This window comes from Ictidomys tridecemlineatus, chromosome 10 (genome assembly GCF_052094955.1).
Source record: "Ictidomys tridecemlineatus isolate mIctTri1 chromosome 10, mIctTri1.hap1, whole genome shotgun sequence".
In the NCBI taxonomy this organism is placed as follows: Eukaryota; Metazoa; Chordata; class Mammalia; order Rodentia; family Sciuridae; genus Ictidomys; species Ictidomys tridecemlineatus.
The window spans coordinates 59,755,224-59,768,674 of NC_135486.1; the positions used below are offsets into that span (position 1 = coordinate 59,755,224).

Here is a 13,451-nt window from a genome sequence, read left to right on the forward strand (position 1 = left end):
TGTTTGCCTACATTGTTGCAAAATCATTGCCAGGAGTCAGTTTCAAGCTTATAACCAAATCTCACTAGTATTATTTTCTGGAATCTTTGCAGCAAGGAAAAAAAATTTCAGTTGTAACACAGACACATTTTAACATGTTTGTTACCACCTGGGAAGACCACCTAACTGCTAGGCACCTGGGGACTGAAAGGCTGTGTGCAGGAGGGGACACCCCACCCTGTGTGCTCCACCCGCCTTCCCAGGGCTGGGCAGTGAGAGACTTTATGCTTTGCTCAGCTTTGGAAGCCAGGGAAGGATAGGCTACCTGAGGTGGGGGGCTGCAGTCAGCTTCCCTTCAGTCACTGCACCCCTCAAGCAGGAAGCAGGTTATCAGCAGGGAAGTTGCACTTGGAGTTGGAGTCTGCTGGCCCAGACCCCAGGAATTACCCTTCTTGCCGATCTCCCTGTATACCATGAAAAGCCAGCAGTCTGTGCTGGCCCATGGTGCCCGAAGCAGGGCAGGAGTGGCTGGGCCGCAGGGATGGGTCCTGCCACACAGCATCCTCTGTGTGGACAGCAGGGGCTCAGGGGCTTCTGCCTGGGTCGCGTGAGACCCTTCTCCCTTGGTGCACAGAAGTCAGGTTGAAGAGTTATGTGGTCATGGAGCTCTCCCTTGGCGTGACTCAGTGCTGACCAGTGACAGCATGTTGTTGGCCCAGATGAGTGGGATAAGTCTGCTGGAACTGAGTCCTGCTCAGCCTTCACACTCGGTGTTTAACCTCAGCTCTACTCCATAGTTGTCCCTAGATAGGCCCAGGCCCTTCCATAGCTACAACCCAGCCAGCCCCAGGTTTCTGCTACATTGTTGTCCCCAGCAAACCCCCGGTCCCTACTCCATGACCATAGCCCAGCCAACCTCAGGGCCCTGCTCTGTGGCTGTCCTCTGGCAAGCCCCAGGGCTCTGCTCCCTGGTAATGGCCTGGCCAGCCTAGGCCCCTACTCCATGGCCATGGCCATGCTCCGTGGCTCTCCCCTGGCCAGAACCAGACTCCTGCTCCATGGCCTGGCCAGCTTCAGGCCCCTGCTACATGGCTGTCCCCAGCCAGTCCCAGACCCCTGCCCCATGGCCATGCCCCAGGCAGCCCCAGACCCTTGCCCCATGGCCATGGCCCAGCCAGCCCCAGACTCCTGCCCCATGGCCATTCCCAGCCAGCCCCAGACCCCTGCCCCATGGCCATGGCCCAGCCAGCCCCAGGCCCCTGCTCCATGGCCATCCCCAGCCAGCCCCAGACCCCTGCCCCATGGCCATCCCCAGCAAGTTACAAGACCCTGCTACATGGTCATCTGCAGCATGCCCTAAGCCCCTACTCCGTGGCCATCCCCCAGCCAGGCCTAGGCTTCTGTCCGTGGCCATGCCTCAGCCAACCCCAGGCCCCTGCTCCATGGCTGTCCCCAGCAAGCTCCAGGCCCATGCTACATGGCCATCCCCAGAAAGTCAGGCCTCTGCTTTATGGCCATGCCCCAGCCAACCCTAGCCCCCTGCTCTATGGCCATGCCCGGACAGCCCCAGGCCCCTGCCCCATGGCTGTCCCCTGGCCAGCCCTAGGACCTTTCCCAGGCGTCAGTAGGGTTAACATGGGTCGTGTGACTGCTGGAAGGGTTCCAGGCCCTTCAGGGAGGTGCCCACAAATTACTGGGATGTCTGAGCCACCTTCGCCTCGTGGCCGTGATCCTCTGCCTGTCCCATGCACCCTCAGAGTTGTCCTGTGGGGTGTGACCAGGTGCGGGCCTCCCTGGCCTTGGGCCATCCGCAGGCTGTCAGAAGGGCCCTTAGAGCTCTCCTTGCTGACCGCTGTGACCTGGGTTCTGCGGGTGTCACAAGGCATGGCATGGGGAACGGACGGCCGGAGGCATGCTCACTTGGTGTCTTTGTTCCCTTAGGAGGACTGGAATGAAATCGACCCCATTAAAAAGAAAGACCTTCACCACATCAATGGCGAGGAGAAAGCACAGAGCGCGGAGACCCTCCCTCCAGGTACTGTGCCAGGCCAGGCTGAGGGCTGGGCTTTGTCACTGGGGTGGGGAGTGGAGCTCCTGAGCCAGCTGGACCCTGCCCAGAGCTCTGCTTTCCTGCTCCAGCCAGGCCACTGGCAGGGCCCCCAGCAGGGCCACAGCAGCTGGTTTCATTGGAAGTTTACCAGGGGTGACTGAAATTTCCTGAAAGAGAAAGTGGAATGAAGTAGAAAATGCGATGGTGTGTGTCAATTCGTGGAAGTTTAGAAAGTAGGCTTTTTAGAGTATTTTTAGTGCGCCCACACAGGGCGCAGTACAGAGCTCCTGTGTGCTTGAGCCCCATGCACACACACTTCCCTGTGTGCTGGCCGGGCTGGAGTGGGCGTCTGTGCCACCATGATCTGCGTGAACCTCTCTCTGGCCTCCGCCTGCCATTGGGCCTTCTGTGGGTTTGACCCGCCTAGTGGCATGCCACCATCTCTGTAATCTTGAAGACCAGCCTCACTGCCTGAGAGTCCCCTGTGCTTTGCCTGTTCCTCCTCCCTGGAGCCCAACTCTGCTGCTCTCTCCCCAGTTCTGCCTTTCCCAGGGCGTCACAGCTGGGGTTGCACAGGCTGCAGGGGCTTCTTGCACTGGTGCTGTGTGTGAGGTCCCTCCGTGCCTCTCCTAGCTCAGTGCAGGCTGAGGACTCCTGGTGGCAGTTATTAGGAAGCTGCTGTAGATGTCCTGAGACTGGTTCTGTGCAGCATAAGCTTTAGCTCGCTTCAGCCCTGCTGCTCAGACATGTGGGAGGAACATGTCCTGTCTTGTGAAAAACTGCCAGACTGTCCTTCATGGTGCCTGGGGAAGGACAGCTGTTGCCGTGTGTCAGGGCCTCAGCAGCATTTGCATCAGTGTTCAGGAATCTGGCTCCTAGCAGGTGTGCAGTGGTGCTCCCCTGTTCTAAGTCGTGGTTCCCTAATGTCGGACAGTGGGGAGCGCCTTTCCATGTGTATTTATCATCTGTGAATCTTCTTTGGTAAGGTGTTCTTGTCTTGTGCTCACTTTCAAATTTTTTTCATTTTCTTCCTACACTTTAAGAGTGCTTTGTGTATGCTTTCTCCTGTTTTCCCTAACCGTTGGTCTCCCTGTCTGTGGCTTACCTTCTCACCCTCTGAAGGTCTTTCCCAGAGCACAGTTTGGGGGAGTCTCTCTCTACCAGATTCCCTCTGCACCTCATCCAGGACCTTTGGCTGCATTTGCCTGTGCATTGCCTGCTGCCTGCTCAGTAAAGCTCAGGTGCTGTCTGTTCTCTTGCTAGCACCACACTGTCTTAGCCACGGTGACTTTAGTCCTCTTTTTGATCTGTGTTTTTTGCTGTTCCATGTGAACTTTTAAACCTGTATGTTGATATTCACAAAATAACTTGCTGAGATCTTGATTGAGGCTGCATTGAACTATAGGTGAAGCTGGGAAAAACAGACATCTAACAATATTGTGTCTTTAAATCCGTGAGAATGGGGTATTTCTGCATTTATTTAGTTCTGTCTTACCTCAGAGTTTTATAGTTTTCTTCTTACATATTTTATTAGACTTAAGCCTAAGTATTTGATTTCTTGAGGTGCTAATATAAATGGCATTGTGTGTTTAATTTCAACGTCTGCTTGCTCATTGCTGATATAAAGTGATAAACTTTGGCTTTTCACTTAGTGTCTCACAATCTTGGTGTGATCACTTACACGAGGTTTTTTGATTCAGACTTTCTGCATAGACAACCATGTCATCTGTTGGCAAAGACAGTTTTATTTCTTCCTTCTCAGTCTTTACACCCTGTATTTTTCCTGCCTTATTGACTAGAACTGCAGTACCATGCTGAAAAGGAGCGGTCAGAGCAGACACACCCTCGTTCATGCACTTGCCGTCCAGGAAAAGCTGGCAGCTGCGAGTTGGCTGTAGGTGTTCTTTATCAAGCTGTGGAAGTTCCTTCTCCATTCTTAGTTTTCCCAGAGTTTCTGTCATGAATGATGTTGGGTTTTGTCGAATGCTTTTTTTTGTATCTGCTGATATGATCATGGGATTGTATTTTTAGCTATTTGATATGGTGGATTACATTAATGCATTTCATTTGTCCAGCCAACCTTGCATGACTAGGGTAAATTCCATTAGACTGTGGTACACAGTTGTTTCCATACATTGTTGGGTTTGATTCAGTAGAATTTAATGAAAGATTTTTGCTTATGTTTGTGAAAGATGTTATTCTGTAGTTTTCTTGTAATGTCTTCCTCTGCTTTTGGTATTAGAGACATTTTGGCCTCATGGGATGAGTTGGGGCATATTCTCTTCTGCTTCCATCTTTTGAAGATCATTGTAGCAAATTGCTAGAATTTCTTCATTGAATGTTTTGTGGAATACACCAGTGAAAATGGTGCTGTTCTGGAAAGTCGTTGAGGATGGGTCCAATCTCTGTAACAGACACAGGCCTCTTCAGATTGCCTGTTTCTTATCCGAATTGTGATAATTTGTCTTTCAGAGATTGGTCAGTTTCATGTAGGTTATCAGATTTGTGGGCAGTAAATTATTTGGACTATTCCTTTCATTGTCTGTGGGACCTGTGCTGATGTCCCTCTTCCATTTCAGATGTGGACCATTGCATCTTCTGTCTTTTTCCCTTAGTTTGGCGAGATTTTTGATTCATTGATTTTTCTCTTGTCAATTTCCTCAGATCGCTTGAATTGATTTCTGTACTAATTCTTATTATTTCTTTTCTTCTGCTTATCTTGGACTTAAACTTCATCTTCTTGTTCCAGTTTTTGAAGGTGAAATCTTGGGTTTTGACTATTTCTTTTCTAATACAGGAGTCAATGCTGTCGTTTTTGCCAACGTTTCTTTCATTGCACCCAAAAAATATGGATAAGTGGAATTTTCATTTTCATTTGAAAAAGTCTTTAATTTTTTTCTCAATTTTCTTCAATGTACATGTTATTTATGTATGTATTGTTTAATCTCATTAGTGTTTGGGAATTTTCCAACTGTCTTTTTGCTGTTGATTCCTAGTTTAGTTTCTCTGTGATCTGAGACCTGACATTTGGTAGTTTCTGTCCTCAACTTGTTAAGGTGAGTTCCATGTCCCAGAGCATCTCCTGTTTTGGAGAAGTTTGCATGTGAGCCTGAGGAGTGTACTCTTTGGTGTTGCATGAAGCAGGCTGGGGGTGTCAGCTGTACCCTGCTAGTGTTGCTGCTGTTGCCAGCTGCTGGGCCTGCCATGTGTGCTGGAGGTTTTTCAGGTTCCCAGAGATCACATGAACTCTTCCCCGCTGCTTCCAGGTTGTGGGTGTTGGCTCACATCTGAAGCTCTGTTGCTGGTACTGCTATGTCCTGGAGTATTGGCCCCTTTGATATAGGACATCTCTCTTTGTCCCTGACCTCTCCTGTCTCTAAAGTCTGTGTGCCATTGCAGTGGTGCACACCCTCTTCAGTTGTGACGTGGCAGATTCTGCTCCCTCTTGGTATTCTCTATCTCAGGTGTCTTCGTATTTAAAGTGGGTTTCTCTTCATGTCAGTTAGGCTTGGTGGAAACACCAGCAAGCCGCCACTGATCAGTTTCTCCTGAGGCAGCATGTTAAGGGCAGTGCTGTAGCATACGTCACAGTGGCTCCTCCTTTCCCTGCCAGAGCACAAGGGCTTTTGCTCCCACTCTTACTATCAGGAACTACGAGGGTTTCTGTACCGCAGTCTGGCTGGGCACAAATCATGAGCCACTCAAGCAGGAACAAACTTTATTTCCGAACTCCCCCGAACACCACCCATGCAGGCCTTCCAGGGACACCACACCAACCAGAACTCCCTCCACCAGAACTTCACCAACCAACACGAAATCCCCAGGAATCCCTACAAGAACTCCAAAGTAGCGGGCGCCCGAGGCGGACAGCAGGGGTCTATATACAACTGAATACACAGCTTAACTTAACCATCATCATTTCAATGGCTCGCTGGTATCACCACTCAACCACTCTCTTCTGGCAAAATGCATGCATGATTCCGACTCGGCTGTGGCTCTCAGCATCTCCCCCCTTCTGTTTAATTAAACACCAAGCTTGTGGCTTTGGGACTGTGCCTGTCTTAGATTGTCCAGTACTACATATGATCCTTACCCATCATCGGATGAACTGACTTCAAGGCGTCAGCCTCCTGTCTTAGGTTGGTACCATTGCAGTTGGATCTTACCCATCATTGACTACCGGTCCAGCATACAGCCATACTTGTGGATAGGCCTTTGCACCAGTGGGGGGGTGAGGTTTTTTGCCTCACCTCTGTTGGCCCCCAAATTTTAGCTAACGACATCACAAGCAGAAGGTAGGAGAATACAGAAATGCCACGACACCAAGCCAATTGACAGCTCCTTTGGAAAAATTGTACCACCGATGACACCATCAGCAAAGATACTCCAGCACTACCACAATTCGCTGCACCAACCGATCGATAGTTCACAATGCATATAAGTAATGCATAGTCCAGGCAAGTTCTGTAAGCAGTTCAAAGCAGAGGAATCTATTAATATGTTCATTTCCTCCCAAAGTAAATTGACTCCTTGATTGAGCATCACTTTTTGAGTTATGTTATTCATTGATGCATCAGTTTATATAGTTTGTTGTGATAGCTATCGCAGAAGCTGTAGTTTGGTTTTATCTTTGTCTTCACTGGCACTAGGATGAAGATAGGAATTCTGGCAATGATGGCTAAAAGAAAATTATGTAACATTCCAGCAGGCACTAAAAAAACAATTTTCTGAACAATTTACATTATCCTGAACAGAATTATTAAATATAATGAAAAGGAAAGGTGAAAGTAAACAAACAGATCTGTTAACCTTCTTTTTTGTTCACATATTAAAACAATCCTCAACAGCTGTTTACCCAATTTAAATTAAACCATTTAAATGACGTGAATAAAAAAAAATTTGGATACATTTTTTCATGAGCGCCCCTCATATATGATATATGGACATACGCACATACAGACATACAACACAAAACACAAGTGTGCACATATAACATACAACACGTAAGACAATAGTAAAGGCCTTGTAGCTTTTCACAGGTGAAATCTCCATTGCGGTGTTTAAATACTCCACAGTCAAAAAATAGAACTTATCAGAAAAACATTAACCTAGGTCTGTATGAGCTCAAAAAATAAAATAGAACTTCATGATGTGGGAAAGGGCAATAATAAAATAGATATTGAAAAAAGGCATCCTGGTTACCACCTAGGTTTGACTCTTCTTTTGATATTCCATCCTTCTTTCTGTAACTTGCATAATGGGTCTGAAGGTATTCCCACAAGCAAACCCCAAGGTTTTTTTACATTTGAAATAGGCTTTAATGGTGTTCATTATTCATCAGCTTCCAGGTGTGGGAGAACCACTATTGCAGATGTAAGGATATCAGCTGTAATGGATTTGAGCCAAGTCATCTTCTTTTTGGTCTGTAGAAATTGCTTTAGTTAATTTCTCTGGAATCCAAATCGGCTGCTATTCTCCCTGTGGAAACACACAGACCTCCAACTCCAGACAATCACTGGGTCAGGACCTTTCCATTGTCCTGTTAGAATATCCTTCCAAAGTACCTTAGGCTTATGTACATTTTTTGGACACATATGTCTTTCCACAGCACTAAGCCCTGATGAATCCAAATTTTAAAAGTTTAGAGTAAAAAGGGTTATTTTAAGTTTATCTTTGGGGGATATATACCCCTTCCCAATTCCGTCTTTTTGCTTTAATAAGTACATTTTAATAGTTTGATGAGCTCTTTCAACTATGCCTTGTCCCTGTGGATTGTATGGGATTCCTGTTATATGAGTAATGCCAAATGATGAGCAAAATTGTTTAAAAGAGGTAGAAGTATAACCAGGACTATTATCTGTTTTTAACTGTTTTGGAATACCCACAGTGGCAAAATTTTGTAAGCAATGAACTATAATATCTTTAGTTTTTTCTCCAGCATGAAGGGAATCCATCAAAAATCTGGAAGAATTATCAACTGTAACATGCAAATATTTTAATTTTCCAAATTCTGGCAAGTGTGTGACATCCATCTGCCAAATATGGTTAGGTATCAGTCCTCTAGGATTGACTCCAGGATTAACTTGTGGTAAAAAGGTCACACAATTTTGACATTGTTCTATTATTTGTCTAGCTTATTCCTTAGTTATTTTAAAATGCTTTTGTAAAGTATTAGCATTGACATTGAACCTTTTATGAAAATTTGTAGCTTCTTCTAGTGTAGAGAAAATGTGTATGTCATGTGTAGTTTTATCTGCTAAATCATTGCCCAAAGTAAGGGCTCCAGGCAATCCTGTATGTGTCCTGATATGTCCTATAAAGAATGGATCTTTTCTGTCCCAGATTAGACTTTGTATAGTGGAAAGCAAAGAGAAAACAGTAGAGGAAGGGGAAATCCTACCAGCATCTTCAAGGGATACTATAGCATTAACTATATACTGACTATCAGAAATAAATTAAATACAGAATCTTTAAACATCACAAAAGCTTGTAATACTGCATTAAGCTCTATCTTTTGAACTGATTGTTTGGGTACTAAAAATGTAAAAGTTTGATCAGGGTAACTACTGCTGCTGTACCATTATTTGACCTATCAGTGAATATATTTGGAGCATTCATGATAGGTGTTTTTCTTGTCATTTTTGGAAAAACTACAGGATGCTTAGACCAAAAAGACAACAAAGGATTAGATGGTAAATGATTATCAAATGAAACATTAGATTTACACATGATTATTGCCCAAGTATTTAATTAGCTAACCCATCAATTTGATCCATTGTATATGGAGTAATAATTTTACTGGGAGAAATTCCAAACACTCCCTTTGCTGCTTTTATTCCTTTGAGTATCAATTGTCCTACAGCCTCAGGATACCTAGTAAGAATAGTGTTAGGAGAATAAGATATATGTATCCACAATAATGGACCTTCTTGCCAAAATACTCCTGTAGGAATATTTTTTGTTGGTAGTACAATAAATAATAAAGGCAAACTTATATCAATTCTATCCAAATGCATATTTTCCATATATGTTTCAATGATTTTTAATGTCTTTCTTCCTTCAGGCATTAACATGCGGGGTGAATTTGGATCTGATGGGCCTTTTAGGATATCAAATAAAGGTCCCAACTCTCCTGTTGGTAGGCCTAGATAAGGCCTTATCCAATTTATGTCTCCTAATAACTTTTGAAAGTCGTTAAGTGATTTGAGTTGATCTACTCGTATTTGAATTTTTGGTGGACGGACCATGGTTGAGGATAATAGAACTCCTAAATAATTAATTGGAAACTTAATTTTACTTTATCTGTTGCTATCTCTAGATTGTAATTTTTTAATAAGTTTGTAAGTGTGGCATAACATTCTAGCAATGTGTTTTTATCTTTGTGTGCTAATAATACATCATCCATATAGTGAAATATTTGTAGTTCAGGATTTTGATTTCTAAGTGACTGGATTGCTTTGTTAACATAAATTTGACACATAGTTGGGCTGTTAGCCATCCCTTGAGGGAGTACTTTCCATTCATATCTCTGATCAGGACCTTCATGATTCAGTGCAGGTATAGTAAATGCAAAACATGGATTGATGAATTGGATGAATTGGAATTGAAAAAAAAATCTTTAATATCTATAGCTAAAACATACAGGTTTTTGGCAAAGCAGCAATTGGGGAATCCCTGATTGAGCATGTCCCATAATAACTATCTCATTATTAATGGCCCTTAAATCTTGCAATAATCTCCATTTACCAGATTTCTTTTTGATGACAAAAATGTGAGTATTATGGGGAGATATGGAAGGTTGTATATGTCCCTCCGCTAATTGTTGTTTGACCAGGTCATGGGCTGCTTGTATCTCTTCTTTTAGTCAGGGGCCACTGAGGAACCCATACTGGACTTTCTGATTTCCAAGTAATTTTTATTGTCTCAGTGACCCCTTCTGAAAATCCAACCCATGTCTGTCTGTTCCTTGATGTATTTGTATTGGTGCTTCTATACCTTGTTCTTGTTCTCCTAATCTTTCCTTTCCTAAAACCTCGTTTAGCTATAATAGTGGGCACATTTGGATTGATGTTATTTGTTAATGTCAAACCTAATTGATCTAGGACATCTCATCCCCATAAATTTATAGGAAGATGATCCAATACACATGGCTGTATAGTTCCTTCACATCCTTCAGGATCCTTCCAATCTAATACCATTGCACTCCTATGGGGATTAGTTGCCATTTCTAGGCCTCGAAGTGTTTGAGTGGCTTGTTGAAATGGCCAATGTTTTGGACATTCTTGATGAGAGATGATGCTAAGGTGTGCACCTGTGTCCAGTAGCCCAATAAATTCATGTCCTTGAATATTTAGTTTTAGCATTGCGTGAGAATCTAAATTTAAAGAAAGCATGGCCCAATCTACACCTGTGGAGCCTAATCCCCTGGAACCTCTTGTACTACTGGAAAATTTATCATGCAGGCTGGGTATTATTAATAACTGTGCTATTCTATCTCCTGGTGAAATTACTGATGTACCCCTTGGAGAACTGGCTATAATTTTTTTTTCACCTTCATAATTGGGATCAATTACCCCAGGACTTATCATAAGTCCTTTTAGAGTAGAAGAACTGCATCCCAATAATAAGCCTACTGTTCCTTGGGGAAGAGGTCCTTTTACCCCTGTGGGAATGATTTGAACTCCCATCTCTGGAGTTAGTACTGCTCTGGTGGAGGCACAGATGTCCAACCCTGCGCTCCCTGTTATTTGTCTGATGAGGGATCTAATGGATAATATGTCCTGGGCACTACCTTGATGGTATTGCTAGGTTCCTCCATTGCCCCGTATATTTGTGGTTGTGGGTCCTGGAGCATTGGGCCCCCCTGTCCGTTTTTTGGCAATGGAGCCTGATGCTTTTCTCCATGATATCGTGGGTAAACATCTGGTCTTTGTCCGTTTTTTGATAATGGAGTACCCTCTATGGTGGTTTGAGAATGGCATTCATTAGCCCAATGTCTCCCTCTATGGCACTGTGGGCAAATACCCGGTATTCTACCCCTTTGATACCTAGTTTTGTTAAACCCTCCTCCTATGGGGCAACGCCTTTTAAAACGTCTTGTTTGTTCACAGTTGTAGCATGTTTTTGGCCTGGCATCTAAAGCCTGTTGTACTGCAGCTGCCAAGACTTGCCCTTGTTCATTAATGTCTCTACGTAATTTAATATATGTGTTTAAATCTTCATGTTTCCATGGTCTAATGGTCTCCTTGCACCAACAATTTGCTTGTTCAAAGGCTAGCTGTTTAATTAATGGCATTGCTTGTTCTGTATCCCCAAAAACTCTGGTAGCTGTTTGAATAAGTCTATCTACAAATTCAGCGTAAGGTTCTTTAGCTCCTTGTATTACCTTAGATAATTGACCTTGTAAATCTCCATGTCCTTGTAAAGTCTTCCATGCCCTAACTGCATCTGCAGCAATTTGTGAGTATATAGTAGGATCATATGCAATTTGTTGCCGCTGACCCTCATAAGGTCCTTTTTCTAACAACATATCTAGATTTCTCTGAGGATAACCGGCTGCTGCATTTCGCCTAGCCATCTCCATGCAAAATTCCTCATTGGCAACCTTCCATAACAGGTATTGTCCTCCATTTAGCACAGCTTTACACATACTTGTCCAATCTGCTGGCATCATGTTCAAGTTGGTAATGGATTTGACCATGCTTATAGTGAAGGGTGCTTGAGGACCATAGGTTGTTACAGCCTCTTTTAGCTGCTTCACTGTTTTGAAATCTATAACATGGTGATTTCGCTGCCCTCCTGCCGCCTCAAATACAGGGCATGCTAATCTTTGAGATTCTGTCTCAGGATCCCATCTATCAACTATGGGGTGGAGCTGTTGGTTGGACAGATACTAACACCTGGTGATAGAAAGGTGGTAGTAGCAGCCTCCTGTTGTAACTTTTCCCCTGATAGCCTTCCTCCTCTAAACCTTTTTCCTTTGTCTGACTAACTCGAGAGACTTCCTTTTTTACTTGATGTAAGATGTCTTCTCCTAGACTAAGCACATAAGATTGTACCAAGGTCCATAATGGTAATGTGCCAACTGGCAGAGTTCCTGGGCTTTCCTTTTGTAGCTTTTTTAGATCTTCACCATTGTGGTTCCATTGTGATATATTTAACAACCCCTCTTTAATGAACCATGGGCTACACTTTTGTATCGTCTTAACGTATGCCCTAACTGTTCTTGATTTTACTGAGATGCCTCCTTCCTCTAGCACTTTACTTAACGCCCTTTCGGTTTTGTTCTTATTAATTTTTAATTGCATATTTCCATGACGAAGATACCCCTCACTAAGATAATGCAAAACAAAACCGAGACAAAATGAAACAAAAATGGAACAAAAATTCATTATATCAGCCTTTCTATCCTCCTGAAATGTCCATCCGTCCCTTCTCCCTGTCTGTTCCTCAGATGCAAATAGTTTTTCCTCAAAACGAAGAATCTTTAAATGTTTACCCATCCTCTCGCACTGCCCTCAGGAGCTAGCAGTTTACCTTATCACTTACCCTCAGGCATTCCCCACACGGGCCACCAATTGCCGAAGTCTAGCTGGGCACAAATCACGAGCCATTCAAGCAGGAACAAACTTTATTTCCGAACTCCCCCAAATGCCACTAAGCGGGCCTTCCAGGGACACCACACCAACCGGAACTCCTTCCACTGAAACTTCACCAACCAACTCGAACTCCCCAGGAATCCCCGGGAGAACTTCAAAGTAGTGGTCAGCAGGGGTCTATATACAACTGAATACACAGCTTAACTTAACCACTATCATCTCAATGGCTTGCTGGCAGGCCCCTCTCAACCACTCCCTTCTGGCAAAATGCCATGCATCATTCCGACTGGGCTGTGGCTCTCAGCATTTCTGAGTGACCCTGGCTGGGTTCCCTGGGGTTCCCATGTCTATAGATGGTTCACACTGAGCTTTCAGTACCTCATCAGGTGTGGGGCAGGTTCCTGTTAATGGGTGTGTGCTCCTGTCTGTTCTCACTCTAGCCTTGCGATCTCCCTGTGCTGTCCCAGAAGCCCAGTGTCTTCATGGGGGGGATTTATGTGGTGAATTCATATTCCCTTCTGTGGTGGGGAAAGCACCACCCTAAGAATACAGGCCCTTCCTTTATGTGCCCTCCTCATTCATTATCCCAGCCACAGCACACATAAGGACTGTCACCACCTCCTTCCAGGCTCTGGGTGCCCCTGCTCACCAGACACAGGAGCCTCACCATGGATTTCCAGGGCTCCCCTGCACCTGTGCACCAGACACAGGCACTTCACCATGGATTTCCAGGGCTCCCCTGCACCTGTGCGCCAGGTGCCTCACTGTAGATTTCCAGGCTCCAGGTGCCCCTGCTCACCAGACACAGGCACCTCACCATGGAT

General features: G+C 44.7%; 1 protein-coding gene across 1 annotated transcript in view; it reads left to right on the forward strand.

Moving 5' to 3' along the window:
- Positions 1-13,451, forward strand: part of Galnt2 (polypeptide N-acetylgalactosaminyltransferase 2) — a 95,432-nt gene that overhangs the window by 39,602 nt on the left and 42,379 nt on the right. Inside the window, exon 2 of the mRNA XM_005320383.3 lies at positions 1,921-2,014. Within this exon, the coding sequence (XP_005320440.1) occupies positions 1,921-2,014 (94 nt within the window). The remainder of the gene's footprint in view (positions 1-1,920; positions 2,015-13,451) is intronic.